Source organism: Phaseolus vulgaris, chromosome 9, assembly GCF_000499845.2.
Source record: "Phaseolus vulgaris cultivar G19833 chromosome 9, P. vulgaris v2.0, whole genome shotgun sequence".
NCBI lineage: Eukaryota > Viridiplantae > Streptophyta > Magnoliopsida > Fabales > Fabaceae > Phaseolus > Phaseolus vulgaris.
The window spans coordinates 9,949,144-9,966,605 of record NC_023751.2 but is presented as its reverse complement, the minus strand read 5'-3'; the positions used below and the strand labels follow the sequence as shown (position 1 = coordinate 9,966,605).

General features: G+C 33.1%; 2 protein-coding genes across 7 annotated transcripts; one reads left to right on the top strand and one right to left on the bottom strand.

Moving 5' to 3' along the window:
* Positions 1-6,014: 6,014 nt before the first annotated feature.
* LOC137821646 (protein ABIL2) lies at positions 6,015-10,881 on the top strand. 3 transcript variants are annotated; one of them, XM_068626331.1, is made up of 11 exons: positions 6,242-6,521; positions 6,605-6,644; positions 7,174-7,305; positions 7,506-7,588; positions 7,691-7,841; positions 9,415-9,514; positions 9,665-9,757; positions 9,853-9,895; positions 9,982-10,073; positions 10,230-10,375; positions 10,466-10,881. In XM_068626331.1, exons 3-11 carry the CDS (start codon positions 7,201-7,203, stop codon positions 10,634-10,636), a joined length of 984 nt encoding a protein of 327 aa, XP_068482432.1. In that variant the 5' UTR covers positions 6,242-6,521; positions 6,605-6,644; positions 7,174-7,200; the 3' UTR covers positions 10,637-10,881. The 3 variants fall into 3 exon arrangements, with proteins under 3 accessions (XP_068482431.1, XP_068482432.1, XP_068482434.1); XM_068626330.1 differs by lacking the exon at positions 6,605-6,644 and having other exon boundaries at positions 6,015-6,521; XM_068626333.1 differs by lacking the exon at positions 6,605-6,644 and having other exon boundaries at positions 6,312-6,547.
* A 2,073-nt stretch (positions 10,882-12,954) lies between these two features.
* Positions 12,955-16,850, bottom strand: LOC137823199 (uncharacterized). Of its 4 annotated transcripts, none has more exons than XM_068628365.1 (4): positions 16,731-16,850; positions 16,551-16,616; positions 14,743-15,691; positions 12,955-13,866 (listed from the first exon to the last, which is right to left on the bottom strand). In XM_068628365.1, exons 3-4 carry the CDS (start codon positions 15,630-15,632, stop codon positions 13,386-13,388), a joined length of 1,371 nt encoding a protein of 456 aa, XP_068484466.1. In that variant the 5' UTR covers positions 15,633-15,691; positions 16,551-16,616; positions 16,731-16,850; the 3' UTR covers positions 12,955-13,385. The 4 variants fall into 4 exon arrangements, with proteins under 4 accessions (XP_068484466.1, XP_068484467.1, XP_068484465.1 ...); XM_068628366.1 differs by having other exon boundaries at positions 15,795-16,616; positions 16,731-16,846; XM_068628364.1 differs by lacking the exon at positions 16,731-16,850 and having other exon boundaries at positions 16,551-16,692.
* Positions 16,851-17,462: the final 612 nt, after the last annotated feature.

Genomic DNA, 17,462 nt, shown 5'->3' with positions numbered 1-17,462 from the left:
CAAATTTAAACATAATTTTTTTCTAGCATAGTATGCAATAGTTAAATTATATATACACACACCCTCTGTACTCAATTGTAAAAAAAAATATTTATAAATAAACTTCTACTGTACTAATCTTATTTAATGTTAGTTTTAAAAATATTACTGTGTTTAAATTTGTAAACAATTTCCTATGATTTCTAGTAATCTAGAATTTACAATTTTTTATTTTGTAAAATCAAGAGCATTAAATAAATTTATCTCATACTAACATTTTTAATCAATATACAATATACACACCATTACTACACAGTCACTAAATATAAACTATTTTTAAAAACAAAAAACAATTAATTACTATATTAAATAAATTAAATATTATTTTATAAATTAAAAAAATATTAATATCTAAATTAACTTATATTATTAATAAATAATTTATAAACTGATATCTAATTAACTATAAATATTTAAAATACTAATTATTTATATTTTAAAATTAATAGCTAATTAGATAACAATTTAAAAACTATTTATGAATAATAGACACTAATTAAATATCAAATATTTTTTTATAGTCTCTCAAAAAAAAATTTATCAGCAAATAATAAATAAAATGAGACACTTTAGGATGTTCCAACCCTTATACAAACACTTAGGTGTTTCAACCGTTATATAAAAAGTAGTCAAAGCCAACCTGCTCGATACCTGACCTACAGACTTCCATCTGACTTTACAAACCACCAAACCAAACCTCAATACAATAAAGGGAATGGTAGGCCACATCAAAATAATTGAGCATCTATTCTATCAGGATTCTTATAGCCTTAATAAAAAAAAGACAAAATACAATACAAACAAAACATCCCCTAAAATACCCAGAATCCCACAATAACATTTTCCAATCAAATTCCCTCACCCAAAAAACTAGTCCCACAAAACCTACTCAAAAGTGTGTCCACTTTCTTCAAACCAAGAAACCTCTACCTACCTACAAACCTGCTCGGGAAACACATTTTTTTTCATAACCTCAACAATGATATAACACAAGAACCTGCATAAAAAATCCAACAGTCCTGGACAAATAGAAAATAAACATTTGCACCACTTCATTTTTTCAAATACTTCATACAACACATGGGATCTAAGCACCAATTTGAGTAAGAGAAATTTGTCAATCTTTCCTTAGCTGTAACCCAAGATCAAGATTTCCTTTAAGCCACAGTGAAAATCTCCAAAAAATCTACTATCTCATTCTTAAAGATACATTCATTCCTATGATTCCAAATTCCACCTACGACTGCTACCCAACCCCCCCCCCCCCCCAACATCTAATGATAGCTTCCTTCATACCTACAGGCTTAAACAACATGAAGTGCATTTTTTGCATCAGAATGATGCACCAAGTAGAACCAAAGCCACTCAAAACAAAGACTCCATATTGTCCAAGAAATCCTACACTCAAAGAAAAGTCGATTTACCGTATCCTCTTCCTCACCACATAAGGGACAAAGATTACTTACTAGAACTATGTTGTGTCGCACAAGATTGTCCTTAGTAGCAATTGTATTATTCATCACCTTCCAAGTTGTAACTTGCGTCGAAGAAAGAGTCCCCAGTACTACCTTGCTCAAACCCCTTCAGATGATTATAAGATGTCTTCACCGTGTAAACTGTAGACTCTGCATCCCTCCAAAGCCACGTATCAACCATTCCTTTATTCTCTCCCACTAATATCTTATTATCTAACAACTGCAAGAGTTGTCCAACTTGACTAGATTCCCACACAAAGAGAGCCCTTCTCCACCCCAGATTCCACAACCAACAATTATCGTTCCATACACCAACTTGTGATAAAGTGCAACCAACATCTACAGAGTCGAGAACAACCTAGGAAATTTTTGCTTTAGGGATTCGTTATCCACCCACTTATCCTCACATAGCTTAATTTCTTTCCCATCTCCTACTATCCCTCTTCCTTTGTCTTCGAAAACATTACCCCGTTCCACTAAGTTTCAAACTTTCCTAAAATCCATCCACTGTATAGAATCCTTATTGATACAAGCCTGTGATCTTAAATTCCTTCAACCGCCAAACTTTGAAATTAAGATCTCATTCCAAAAACCACTCTCTTGTGACATAAGTCTCCAAATCCACTTACATAGAAGAGCATAATTAAACCTTCTAATGTCTATAACCCCTAAACATCCGTTTTCTTTTGGCTCACACACCTTATTCTACGTCACCCAAACAATTTTCCCACCCTTTAGGCCTCAGTCCCATAAAAATTTCTTTTGTGTCATTTCCACTTCCTTCATCATAATTGTCAACATATAAAAGATAGACATGTAGAATAACGATAGGGAGGTAAGAACACAATTTATAAGACATAATATACCAGCCAAAGAGAGGAATTTACTTTTTCATAAACCCAACCTACTCCGAAACTTACCAAACACTCCTTCCCAAAAGTTACGTCTCTTATGATTCCCTCCTATTGTTAATCCCATATAAGAAAAAAGTGCATTCATAATACCGCAATTAAGAATTATTGCAAAACCCATAATTTGATTTGCACTCTGACAAGTGTCAAAATTCAGTAATATTTCATATTAAAATATAGACACGTATGAGTATTAATTGCTAAAAAGTATAAAATAATCCATAATTTATGAATTTATACATTTTTTTTTTACATATTTTGTGATTTATAATTGAATAGGAATGAGAATTCTCATATTTGGTGTTAATTTCAGGATTCTAGGGGAAAATAGAGATGATTGGGCAAAAAGAAAATATACAAAGCTAAAAAGAGAAAGTTAGAATGTATCAACACTCACCAAAGCTGCCCAATTTTCCAAAAAACCAAGATGCCACCAGGGGATCTCGCTTGAGCAACATAATGCCAATAACGTTGGGCCTTTTTACGTTTTATTTGCCCAAGCGAGCCCATTAGCACCTAAGCGAAAAGTCACTTAAGCCCAATCAAATTAGGTTAAATAGGAGGCTTGATATCTAAGCCCAATATTATGTTCTTGATTGATTATTGATATTATTGTTTTGCTTCAAATTCTTTATTTATTATCTTAAATTTGTCTGGAAAGTATTTTTATGGTTCTGACCTAAACAATAATACTTAACATATTTGAGTGCTAGAAATAGACTTGAAATGTTAATTGTTATCAACTTCTGATCTTAATTCTAAATTGTTTTTTTATAAATATGCGAGTAATCGATATTTAGGAAGCATATTAATAATTTTATATGTGAGGAAGCGATATAAATGATTTTTATACGACATCAATATCAATCACATGACACCACATTACATGATTAATCAAAATACAAAAGAGTGAGACAGATGAAACCCAATCCCTATTTTTCCAATTGAAGCAAGAACTCTTTGCCTTGTTTTCTTGTTAATCATTGTCATCACAACAAATTCCAACAAACTTTTATTATTTTGTTTTATATGTAGCAAATCTTCTACTTGAATATTCAACTGTTCCTTGTGGGTTCGATATTCGTCCTTAGAAACACATTATTACTTCTGACAACATGGTGCACTTGCCGTAAAAAGTCATCACGCTCACAGCCACTCCATCAACCTTACTCTTAGAGTAGTTAACTTTAAGCCTAAAGGCGAGTTCAAAACATATCAAAATCGTTTTTAAAGTCATAACACTTTGGGTGTCAACTTTATAAAGAAAGAGAGTGTCATCCGCGTACTCACATTTAACTACCTTACTCAAACCTCAATACCTTTCAACAACTTCTTCTCTTTCGCTTGCCTAACCACCCTAGCTAACCCCGACTGCAATGAGAAAGAGGAAAGATGCCAATGAATCCCCTTGTCTTAGTCCCTTTTTTGGTTTAAATTCCACAGTTAGACTACCATTTACTAGCACCGAGATTGAAGAGGATTCAAGGAAAATCTTTATCCATACAACCCTCTTATCACAAAACCCCATTCTTTCTAATATATAAAATAAAAACTTCTAACTTACCGAATCATAGGTCTTCTTGTAATCCACCTTAAGAAACACACTCTTTCTTTTTCATCTATACTTCCTTAAAGGTCTCATTAGCTACCAACACATTTATAATTTAGTCAATCTAACAACTAATTATTTTTTGTCTCTACGATCTGTTTCTATTTAATAATTTTCTTATAGTGATAAAATTAGGTGTGAATTAAAAAAGTTGTAAAACATTTATTTTATAAAAGGTATTTTTTTTTGGTATAAATGATACAACGTTTCAAAAATAGTGTAAAAATAATAAATATTATTTAAAAATATTTTTATATTAAATATATAAATACTTCCTATAATATAATTCTTTTATCAATGCAATTTTTTTCCATCATTTTGGTCTCTAATAGTACAATTTTATCTTTAAGTAATGACATAATATATGAAATGTTATGTAAATATGATACGCAATATCAAGTATTCTAATAATGTAATATTTTGTTTTTTTATGTTATCACTTAAGGACAGGACTCTAATAATGAAAACTAAAATAATAAAATGTTATATTATAAATATTATAATAAAAAAGTAGAAATAAAACCATAAATAAGTACATTTAGATGAACAATTTAACCTATCTAACTGTACACTCAATTAATGTTTTCAAGTTACTTACTCTGATTTTTAATATAGAGTAGATGATAAATTCTCCCTTGAATCTTAACAAAGCAAATTTTCTCTTTCTCTAAATTAATAAATTATGATAGGTATAAATAAGAACAATAAATAAATAAATAAAAATTAATTAAAAATTAAAATTATGAGAAAACAGATACAATAATGTTTGTGTATAGAATACAACTTACAATGTGCAGAATACTTTTAATAAAAACCAGTTATGAGTGAAATTAAAAATAAGATTATAAAAGAAATCATATACTCGAAACAGTTAGAATTTTTTCATTCTCTTTTATATATTTTATATAATAATCATAAAATGAAAAAATACAAACCCTCAAACAACAGCTGTTCCTAGTCTTAGTAGTGTATTTTTTTTTATGAAAACGAAAATAAAGTCTTAAAAACTTGTATATCTAGCAAAAACATGTTTCTTTATTTGAGGTAAAAACAAATAAATTAAGCAAAATAAAAAATGTTATTAAAAACATTTATTATACAAAGACAAAATTTATTTGTTATGGAAACTTTCTCCTGTGATTCAAAATAACTAGATAGATGTAATTATTTTATTTTATGTATGTGTACGACAAATAACAAAAAAAGAAAAAGAAGCAGAGGAGGTGCATGATAGCATAGCATAGGATGCGAAACAGAATAGTGACAGTTGCGTATGAGTGAAGAGTGTGGCGGTGGAGCAGTGAAGGAGGGACCGTTGATAACGCATAAATAAATATAACAAATAATTTTTAAATGAGTGTGAAATAAAATAAGATAGAAATTTTAATACTTTAAATTAAAAGTTGATTTTTTAAAGTTTATTTCAAATTACATCATGAAACACCAATTCTTTTTAAAAATAGATCTCTCACACTTTCTTTCCAAAACATCTTTACATCAAAAAAATTCTCAGTAAAAGTTAAATATTAGAAATTTAAAACAATTCACTCATTTTACTCAACTAACTAAACTGAATTTCATGACTTTTGTTACACAGTTAGTCACTCTAACAAAAGAAAATGAAGTATTTTCCTTTCAATTTTATTAGAATTTTTTTCATCAATTTTGTGATCATTTAGATTTTTAATAGAGTTAGTCATCCATAAAATTGTCAAATCCATAAAAATGATAAAAAAAGTCATTCCCAGGATTAAAAATCATATATTAGAATGTGAAGTCTCTCTTAAATTAAATAAAAATTGATTCTTTTTAGAATGCTTTGTAACAAACAATACTTAACACTAGTAATGGGCTTGTTGCAGGTGGAATGATGGTATATGTTAAAATTTTCATTATTCCTGTCAGTCACATCATCCACTTTGGACAAATACAAGTCAGAAAACCCTCAAAGATAAAAGTAAAACCTTGTGTTTACTTGTTACTCCTTATGAAGAACCAAACAGGCCCTTCCAAAATTAAAGAGAAAAACAAAAGGAAATTAAAAAAAAACTGGGGCCATAAAATGACAATGATGCGAAGTGGGGTTGTCTTGGTCAGTTTCTGCTTCCCAAAGCAGCAAGGACTCATTTTTCTTTTTCCTTTTCATTTTTTAAGAAAAAAATGTTTTTTTTTATAATATTAGGGAATGACATATAATTAAAAATTCTGTGGATTCCTCAGCCAATGTTCCGACGTGCTCTCCTCTCCCTCTTTCTCTACTCTCCAACTGTACATGTTGCAAAACTTGACCTGTCCCTTTCCTTTTTTTTCAGTCAAAATCCCAACACCTAACCGTTTTGGTGTGAGTGCTGTAGTGAAGGGTCATCACACAGTGACTTTTATTTGACATTTGGTTTCCAATGGCAACTGGGTTTTCACACTTTCACTTTCCATGTTCCTCTTGACCACTGTAACTGCACCAAGAAACTCCTTCAAAAGGGTTGCTAGGTTGGTTTCTGCATTCCCACTATCTGGTTTGTTTTCTTAACTGCTTAAAGTAAGCAACTTGGTTTCTGGCAATTGTTTTTTAGGAGCTGCTTGGAGAAGGGTTAATTGTTTGAGCTTTGAAAAGTAACCACCTTCACTTAACCATGTTTGTTTTCCTTGTTGTTTTGGACTTGTTTGTCGGGAATTTTGCAACTTTCGATGTTTTTAAGGATTGGGTCGGGTTTGCTTTTGAGGGTTTATTTGTTTAGATTTTGATACAATGTGAGTGTGGCAGAAGATTCGGCAAAAACTGTAGAATTTTGCCTTTTATAGTTTAAAATTTTCGCTTCTGTTGTTCCAAAATTGTCTCAGAGAATTGTATTTAATATGTATTCTATTTCAGACAACTGTATGCTTTGTAGGCTAACCAGCTTTTGGTATCTTATTAGTTGTTACAGAAGAGGTTGTCTTCTTCTTTATCTTTCTTCTCAGCTTCCCTTGTTGTTATTGTGTATTTTATCAAGAGCTTTTAGCTTTCACTGTCTTGGTCTAAAAGGTGTTTATGATTTTGGTTTGATCTGTTTCTGTTTTCCTTTGGCAACACCTTTCTTTTTTATCCTCTTCACTCGCTCAACTTGACTTTGAAGTTGGTATCGTTTCCTTTATGGACTAGGTGGTCCTTCTTCCTTTACTTTCATTTATGGGGAAGATCACAACTTCTGCAACCCAACCTGTATCTCAAGAAGCTTCCAATTATGATGAGGTTTTTATGCAGCAGAGCTTGCTCTTCGATGATAGTTTGAAGGTACTTGTGATTTTCTACTTGCTGTTTAGTTGGGGATATTGGTTTTCTTTTTTATAATAGCTTTTTGATTCAAGAGGCCTTGTTTCCAATCTTAAGATCATTGTCTAATGCGTCTGTGGCTTTAATTTAGAATATACTTCTTAATTAAGTGGGATAAAGTATTTTGCTATTTGTTTTTATTGTTGCATCTCTGTTCCTAGGATTTGAAGAATCTGAGAGCACAATTATATTCAGCAGCTGAATATTTTGAACTCTCTTACACCAATGATGACCAAAAGCAAATGTGAGTTGCTTTGCTAGAGCTGGTCCATATTTATGCTGATACTGCCATATCCTTAATATCCTCTCTTTATTGTTGTTTTCTCTTTCTTTTCTATGTTTGCAGAGTGGTAGAAACATTGAAGGATTATGCCATCAAAGCTCTAGTAAATACTGTGGACCATTTAGGTTCTGTGACCTACAAAGTAAATGATCTGTTGGATGAGAAGGTCGTTGAAGTTTCTGTAGCAGATCTAAGAGTATCTTGCATTGAACAGGTATACCTAATGATCTCCATTTAGCTTCAGATGAAGAAAGTGCACTAAAACAATGCTTAAAATAATTTCTAAGATGAAATAAATGATAGCACTGTCATATTGAATGAGCAAAACGACTTGTTAGTCACATTTTTTTTGAGATATGTAAAACTGATCTTTATTGCATGCAATGCTGAGAATAAATTTTGCGAAGAGTTTCCAAAAACCATTTCATGTATAACTCTTCTTTTTTCACTGATAAACTCCAGAACATTTATAAATATCCAGTTATCTAAATGTCTGTATTGCTTGGTGCTTAGTTTAGTGTTGTATTCGTCAGAGAAACTTCTGCTAAAAGTCATCTGCATATATACTAATTGGAAACTTTAATTCAATTATCCAAAAAAAGAATTGAAAGTGCGATTTGTAAACTCGCAGAACATTTTTAGGTCGTAATTGAGAAACTCAGGTTTTTGTTGGGTACTGTAAATAGTATTTTTGTAATGAACTTGACGGGTGTGTTCAATTTGTTAAAACAGAAAGAAGACATTCCAACGAATATTTGTTCCATGTTTGATTTAAAAAGTGGTCAAGGGTTGAAACAAAACAATAGAAGAAGCATGGGACAAAATTCTCAATAACAACTATCCATTATTTGTTTAAACCTCACTAGCACCAATAAATAACAACCAGTAAGCCTTTGCATTGTACCCAGCACTACCCCTTCATCCACCATAAAAGCTGTTTGTGTTGTGCATTAACTACATAGCACCATATAAAACAAGTTATGCTATCAACCAGCTTCTTGTACCATGTTGTTTTACTTGTCCTGTCTCTCAGTATGTCTCAAATCACTGCAATCTTGATAAAGTTCATTTTTGTTCTCTTGCAATAGCCAGTGCAATAAAAATTTGGAGAGTAAAATGATTTTATTACGTAAGATAATGGTTGTTGGTGAATTTACCAAAACTGTAGCTGATATTGATCACCATAGTGAATCCATGGCTGATTTTATTCTCAAATTTTGATTAAGGGACGCTTTGAAAATACAACGCCCCATTCAATTCTAAGCAGAATTTTTCATCTGCAGCTGTGACTTTGAACATTGTCCTTTGTTGATATTAGGCTTAAATTCACTTTTGGTTCCCATAGTTTCGTTTCGTTTGTGTAATTTTGGTTCTTATAAAATTTTAATTGTACATTTGGTCCTCCAAGTTTCTAAAATGAGCAATTTTGCTCCAACATTATATATCATCTAAAATGGTAACAGTAAATGTTAACCTTTTTTTTTTTAAATAACAATGTTAAGACTTATTAATAAACATTACTATTAATATTTTACATAGTTAAGTAACTAATACTGTCATCATTCAATCATAAATTGGATAAGGTATTAAAAGTGGAGCTAGATTGCTTAATTTAAAAAAAATTGAAGGACTAAATGTGCAATTAGATATTTATAGGGAATGAATTTGTTCATGAAACTATAGAGAGCAAAAGTGGATTTAATCCTGAATGTTATTGAAGCTTGTATGAGGAAAGAGAAACTTTGTGAAGCTCACTAACAATGTGTTTCCGTAATGTGGTATACCAGAGAATAAAGACATGCCAAGAGTATATGGATCATGAGGGGCGTACTCAACAGTCATTGGTGATCAGTACTCCCAAATATCACAAGCGTTATATCCTGCCAGGCAAGTATCTTGCATTTTCCTCTTCACTTTCTTTATATGGTGCTGTTTCCTTTTTCCATTTCTATTATATTTTGTTCCTTTTACTATTACAAAGTATGTTTATGATGCTGAATAATCACATATTCACATTCCTTAAATTCACAAGTTCAGTTGGAGAGACCATGCATGGTGCCAACTGCACAAAGTCAAAATATGAGGGTTACAACCTAGATGACGAAGATGACTGGCCTCACTTTAGGAATGGTATCTCTTTCTATCCTAATATTTTAATTCCACTTGTCTAGGGATTAACATTAGATATAAGCTCATATTCCTTTTATTGCGTTTGTATCCCAAAGCTGTTCGAGCTACAATCAGAGAAACACCACCATCTACAGCAAGGTAATTACAAATTCCACATCTTATTTTAGGATTAAGATGGTCATTGTCACAATAAGATCCTGATGTAATTCTTTATTTTGATGCAGAAGAGGGCGTTCTCCCTCACCTTCTTTACAACCTCAGAGATCTGGAGCTTTTTCATTCACTTCTTCTTCAAGCATGCCTAAAAAGGATTTAGGTTGTATGCACAAGATATCTTTATTCTTGAGTTTTCTTTTATCACGACTAATGTCATCCATGTTGATTCATTGAATTTCTCTGCCATTTTCACATAAAAGATGAGGATATAAATCTCACTATATCTGTATTTACAATCTTGTTGCATGCACTGAAGAGAGGCAATCGGTATCACCATACCGATTCCCCCTTCTGCGCACCGGATCTCGGTCAAGTCGGCCTACTACACCAAAGATAAGCAGACCAACCACACCAAATCCGAGCAGACCCACAACACCAAATCCTTCTAATGCAAGACAAAGGGTGAGTAAACATAAATCATGGTTGTTTGCTCAGCATATCACCAATAACCTCACTAGTTTATCTAACCGTCTGTGTTTATTGTTTCACCAGTACCCTTCAGAGCCACGCAAATCATCTTCAATGCGTTTATACGCTGAAAGAGACCCTGCCAAAGACGTAGAACAGTACCCCAGTAAGAGTAAACGTCTCCTGAAGGCCTTACTAAGTAGGCGCAAGTCTAAGAAGGATGACATGCTATATACATACTTGGACGAGTACTGATACGGTAGAACCAATAGAATGCAAGGGAAATATGTCATAGAATCTTGGAAACAAATCAAATTTTGCTTGCTAGTTTGATAGGCTGCACTTCTTTGTCCTTTAAATGAACATTTATACGGTACCTTTCCTTTATCTTTGTTTTACTTTGTGTAACTACGCACCCAAAATTATGACGTGGGATAGTGTAATAGTTCAAGCTTTATTTTGAACAATGAATGTTATATAATCAAGTAAAGTTGGCATCATTTATCTTTTCTTTTTGTAGCAAGTTGAAGTTCAAGGCGCATGACTGTTCCTCCTATTGCTTAGCCATAATGTCTGATGGAAACAAAACTAAGGTGTATGTAAGCAACAAAATGAATGGAAATTGGATTGGTAGTCGTTGATCTAGAGCATGTAATGTTGAGTGTATATGTTTTGTTTCTTCTGTTGCTCTGAGGAAACCTCCAACAGATGGGAAACTTCGTGGGTCAATTATTTTCACTGTGACAACTAATCTTGGGTATGTTAAATGCAATTTAATGGAGTTTTACATTTGTTTTTCGCTCTTAAATATTATTGAAAAAAATGCTAACATGTCCTTGTCAATGCTCCGTTATTTCTTGCACCTAAAGTGGATGCGCATCAATTCAGATTCGAAGTTCCAGCCAACTACTTAAAACCTACTGCCATTTTCATTCTAAATAAATGCATCTACAAATTATCGTTATTTTTGAATAATGTTTCCACCAAACAACGATTCACTACTTTCATTTAGCTCAGCTGAAAAGATAAGTTGCATTTAAACAGTAGCTTTTGGGACCATATATATGCAGTTTATAACTCTTATTGAATACGTCCATTGCCAATCAGTTACAGTTTTTTTTTTTAATATAAACTTTCTTACTCATGAGAACATTCAACACCATCCATTAAACATCGTCATGCATCGTTTACTACGTTGGGTTGCCATAACAGCATTCAACTCTACACCATACCATTTTTGATATGCACCCAACAGTGCATTATGTGAAAAGTTTTTTGTACCCTTAACGAGGAATCGTATTCTGGATATTAATATCCGTAAGCTTAATCAAATCATTATGGATATAAAAATCTGGAACTCAGAACTAACTTCCGGATATGAAAATCCAGAATCTAGAAAATATTTCTAGATATGGATATCCGAAACTCATAGTTCACCAACGCAACAACTCACCATTACCACACCATAGCAACTCACTACACCACCACAACAATCCATTACATCACCAACTATTTACTTATATTCTTTAAATTGGTTTAGTTTAGGGGATTTTAATCCATTAAAAGTATCAAAAGTATCAAAAGCATCACACTGCCAAAAAATAAACACTGAGGATGATTCTTCTGGATATGTATATCCGGAAGCATGATAGTGCCTTTCAGATAAAGATATTCATAGTCAAAGAGTAGAATTTCGGATGACAATATTCGTATGCAAACATAACACTTTCAGATATCAATATCCATAGGCAAAACTGACACTTCTGGATGCCAATATCCACATACAAATACATGACTTCCGGATATTGATATCCGTAAGTAAATATATGACAAGACAAAAGTTGGATTTAAAATTTTTGGTTGATATGGTGAGGGAGAAATTGCCTCAACTGAATCGTAAACTAGTTGAGAAATAACCGGTTTAGCTTTTGAAAGTTTTTAATTTCAGACTAATTACCTACTAATCAACGGCTAAGGTTGCATATGCATCTACAATGAAACCATTTCTTCATATCTACAATCCATTTCGAGGTCACTGTAGTTGTCATCTTAGTTATTCAATACAAATTTGTTCTAACTAATTATCGATTTAAATAAAAGTTTTCAAATAAGATTTTCTCTAGATACAGAAACACGGACATGGGGAAACTTTCATGGCAACATGACTAGCCTTTCCGTACCCCATTAGATATTTGATGTGTAGTGATACTGTCACTGGGTGTTATATAATACTATTAGTGATGATGTAAGGTACACTCAAACCCTTCTAACCACATTGGTAACAACATTATTATTATCGGAAGATCATTGTTTTCTAAATGTTTATCTTAGTTGGTCTGTTCAGATGCAAATAACAAGCTATTTACTAGTACATGTATATATTGATGGGTATAACCGTTACTCTCCTTGAAGGTCAAGTTGACAAGAGAAGTCAAAGACTAGTCTCAAACCACAGAAAAATAAGCACGAACTGCATTTTTAAATACAAGAATAGGATTGGAAGAAAAGAGGAAGACACAAATCAAAACCCAGAATGATGAAGGCTAAGAATAATAAAAGGAGTTAAAGAAGAATTGAAAGCTAAGGGTGAAGTGATACTCAACAAAGTGAGAGGAAAACAGATGGAGCACCTAATATGGCAATGATATCCATCTCTGACCCACAGACCTGACTAACTATTTTGACCGTTTACATATTTCAAGTAACTAAGTACATTTGATACTTAAAAGAAAACTTTATACATAACTACTAAACGTATTCTTTCTGCACTACAACCACAACAAAGCCTTTTCCCAATAGGTGGACGTGGATCTTTCTACACTATATGTTCTTAAACATATACAACTAATGAATGAGGAATATGCACAAACTTAGGCATGGAAACCATGGATAACATTGTATATCCACTCCTGTGAATCTTTTCAGCACAACAGAACTCAAATTCCAGAAAAGCATAGCAGAAGCATGACATTAATGCTAGTCAATGTCTGAACCAAGATGTCCTCTATAACGGTGGAAACATCCATCCCATGGTCCAACCGAGAAGCAAACCAGCACCAGCAAGGCCTACTCCCACCGCAAAAGCAACAACACACTTTGTAATCCCACATCTTCTGTTACTGTTCTTCCGCTTCCCAGCTTTGTCACGACTCTTCTTAAGCAGCATTGCCCTGCATGGGGTCCAGGGTAAGGATGCTGGAAAAAGATCTAGCAATGACTGGTTTTTGTTTCGGAGTTGCAGGCAGAGGTTCTCCAACTGCAGCATGTTGAGCCACTGCTTGTAAGCAAAGAGCTGTGATGCCTGTCGAAAAAAGAGACTCAGGATGTGCTCCTTCTCGCTGTAAGCTTGCTGTGCTGCTTTCTCAGCCTCTCTTGCTCTTGTTTGAGAGTAACACAAAGCCTTCAACAGCTCAGACATGCTACTGTTCTCAGAATTTATGTGGCATCCTTTGTTGCTTGAACTAGAATCTGTGCTCTGGCTGAAACTGAACATTTGCAGCATAGTTTGTTATTGAATTGATCATAGAATAATCATGAAATTTCAACTCAACAGTATAAAAGTTATAAGAAAAAATTCCCAAAACACGTTACCAAGTGTGTGTTTAGTATGCTTCCTAAATTCCTACACAATTAATAAATGAAACAGTGTTTCATTAGTCGGGAATTCAATATATCTAGTACAACAATTATGATCTATCATTGTATCTTAAATTTCCAAGAATGGAGCGCCTGTGCACATGTTCAAGGTCAGAAGGAAAAACATATCATTCAAGGAATCGAAATATAGCTTGAAAAGAGAGCATCCACATATATTTCTAAAATTTTAGAAAAACCATCTATGCTTTTTTTGGTGAATTAAATTTATAAGTTATTTTATTTCCTACACTTGTTGGTAGTTCTATACATTCATACAGTTAGTTTCTTATCATGTACAAAAGCAAGTTTAAATTCAGTTAAATTTGTAAATCATCAAATTCCCTGATAGCATGAGATGGATAACTAAAAGCACTTTTAAATCCGTAATGGCAAGCAGTCAGAGCCAAACATCTGTCGAAATAAAAAATGGATTTCATATAAAATAATGCGTACTATCTCGAATGAAAAATGTAAGGTTTGGAACCGATAACTAGCTTCACACTCCCCAATCAATAGCATTGAAAACAGCATAGATACAAAGTACCTCAAAGTAGATAGCATCTACAAATAACAATCCTTAACCCTAGTCAAACTTAATAGTTAATTGGGAAGTTCAATATTTCAAACACGACAAAACATCAAATTTTTTACAAAATAGACCGACCATCATGGCAAAGATTGCAGAAAACAAGTAAAAAATCGTAAAGTATGCCTCTATCCATTACCTGGAATGCTTGTTTGACTCCTGAAATGAACAATCAGAAGTGGATATTCCCGTTGTATAACCATCTGCATCAGAAGATTGATTCAGAGATGATGGTAGAATCTTATCATGGTCAACACCTTTAGGGTAGGGAGGTCTCTGACTGACATGATTAGTCTGGGGATGCGGAAGATCACAATTCTCAATATGCTCAAGTGACTTCCGAGCAACCAAGGAAGCCAACTCGTCTTTTCCAGCAGTGCGCCACCAAGGCCCACTTTCCTCAGCTCCCATCAAATGTGATTCTAAATCAGATGATGTCATTTTAACTTGTTCAGAGACCAAGAAATTGGAAATTTCAGAATCCATAAAACGACTGTCTGAAAAACATAGTTCCCCCTGATCTTTATTCTTAGGAGTAAAATGCAAATCAGTATTCAGTGAAGCCTCAAATTTTGGCATTCTGGTATTGTTGTTCTTCATACATCTAGGAGAGACATGCCGCGGGTGCTCTACAGATAAATTAGCACTTTCCAAGTCAGAAAAAGTATCGAAGTCTTTGACCAATTGATCTGCCCCACGCTTGACATTTCCATTAAGCAATTCAGCATAGAAGGCACCAAATTCAGACTCGTAGGAATTCAGATGTTGACATGTATAATTTGATTCATCACCCAAATCACTTTTCACATGTAACCACCATTTCATTTCTGGTAGTTTATCAGAATTCAGATCATGGGGCATGCAAACTGAATTGGCATGAATGTGGTCATTAGTAGAATCACAAGGAACCCAATCAGATACTAATTTTTTTGAAACTGGTGAAGGATGACCCGAAGTATTCAGGGGAATGCAGAAATCTTGAGTAAAACAATTAGCTGTATAGGGTGCCTTCCCTTCTGCTGACGCCATTGCTGCTAGTCTCTGAATAATGATCAGTTTTAAGAGGCAACTTTTGGAGGATCCGGCTTCTGTTGATTCAGTAAGACACAAACTCAAAACATTACATTATTACATACAAACTAAAATCCCAATGAAATGTGAAATATATACTGTACGAGACCAACAAATTACCAATATTTCAATTTAGATGAAAAAAGTTTTGTGAAAGCAGAAGGAACACAGGAATAGTAGGTCCACCAGCTCTAACAATTGTTGCCAAAATCCCACAAAAATCATTGTAGAATGTTGATTATCAATCCTATTTCTAATTCCCTATCATTAACAGAGAAAGAACATTCATCTTCAAATACGAGTCAAGCAGGAAAGCAAGAAGACCAAAAGATCAATGACTCCACAAAAATTTCTTTTGGTAGAAGAGAAGAAATCTAACAAGAGCAAACTTTCTTTGCTCTTCTTTTCCCAGGAAGACCTAAGTTGCAAGAAAACTAATTGTCAAAGCACCATCGACTGGAGTCATGAAAACCCAAAATCAATAAGAAGCTTTTGATGAGTAATATATAACCAATGCAATGCAACAGTCAAAAAAGAAAAAGAAAAAAAACTTCGGGTGGTTAATTGAAAGACAAGGAACATGTCGATTTTGGGTGTTCTAAATTCCGCTTAGAGATTCTGGAAGAAGTGAATGTCTCCGATAGAACATCACACATATGTCAACTTTCTCGAATTCTCTTGGCAGTTACACGCTCAAACTATCAAACCTCAGAAAAGGGAAACAACAAAGATCTATATATATAAATCCCAACAAAAGAATATAAAAGGTGCAGCGAAACTTAACAGTACAAACTACATGAGATCCCAAAGAAGCAAGGACAAGAATATTCAGTTAACTGATTAAAGGACACAGAGAGAGAAAGAGAGAGAACTTGCCCTGATTATCATCTGTAGTGAACTTCCTTGTAACACTGAAACATGTTTGAGACTTTGCTTGTACACCTGTCCAAGAGAGAGTGCGTGTTATGCACTGCTAGTATTTGGAAAGCATGGTCCTTGTATTTGGAACCATCTCAAAGAAAAAAAAAAAAGAGTATCAATAATTGTGTTACTTACACCCATGCTCCTAAATATCTATCTTTTTTGTTCCTTCTCATAGTCAACATCCCATGCTTTCCGAATTACTGTTCCCTCATCCTTCTATCCCACTCTTTCTATAACATCAATTGGTGTGCCCTCAATAAATACATTTACTTTTTCTTTTATAGTGTTGATTTAAGTTTTTTTTTAATTATATTATTCATTTTAAAATTATTAAATCAAACTAAAAAAACATAAAAAATTGTATTTTTCTTTGTATAACTTCTTTATTCTCTTTCTTGTCCAAGTGTCCAGATTCTGTGAACTTTGTGTCACCATCGTTCTCAACGTAGTTTGCAAAGGCTTCTAACGGTGACACCTACGCAGCCCCTTGTGACTCTTCTTTGGAAATATTTTGCTTATTTCTGGTAAATAATACAACAATTTTAATTAACTTTTATCTTTTTTATAGTGAGTATTAAATATATTTTATATTTTAAGGCATTAAGTACTAGATCTCTTTAAATGTACCACAATTATTTATGCCATTATCTTTTTTCTTATTTCTGCTTTGATGGAGGGACAAGTGTATGCTTTTATTCCTGTTTCAGAAATAGTATTCTCAGGTGATAATTGTTTACTCCTCTTATTTAATTAGTTATCCCTTTTTTCTAATTAAAAAACGATGCTTAGATTTTCATCCTAAGCATTTTATTTAATTAGTTGGACGTCACTCTCGTATAGGATAACTTCCACTCAGGATTTTCT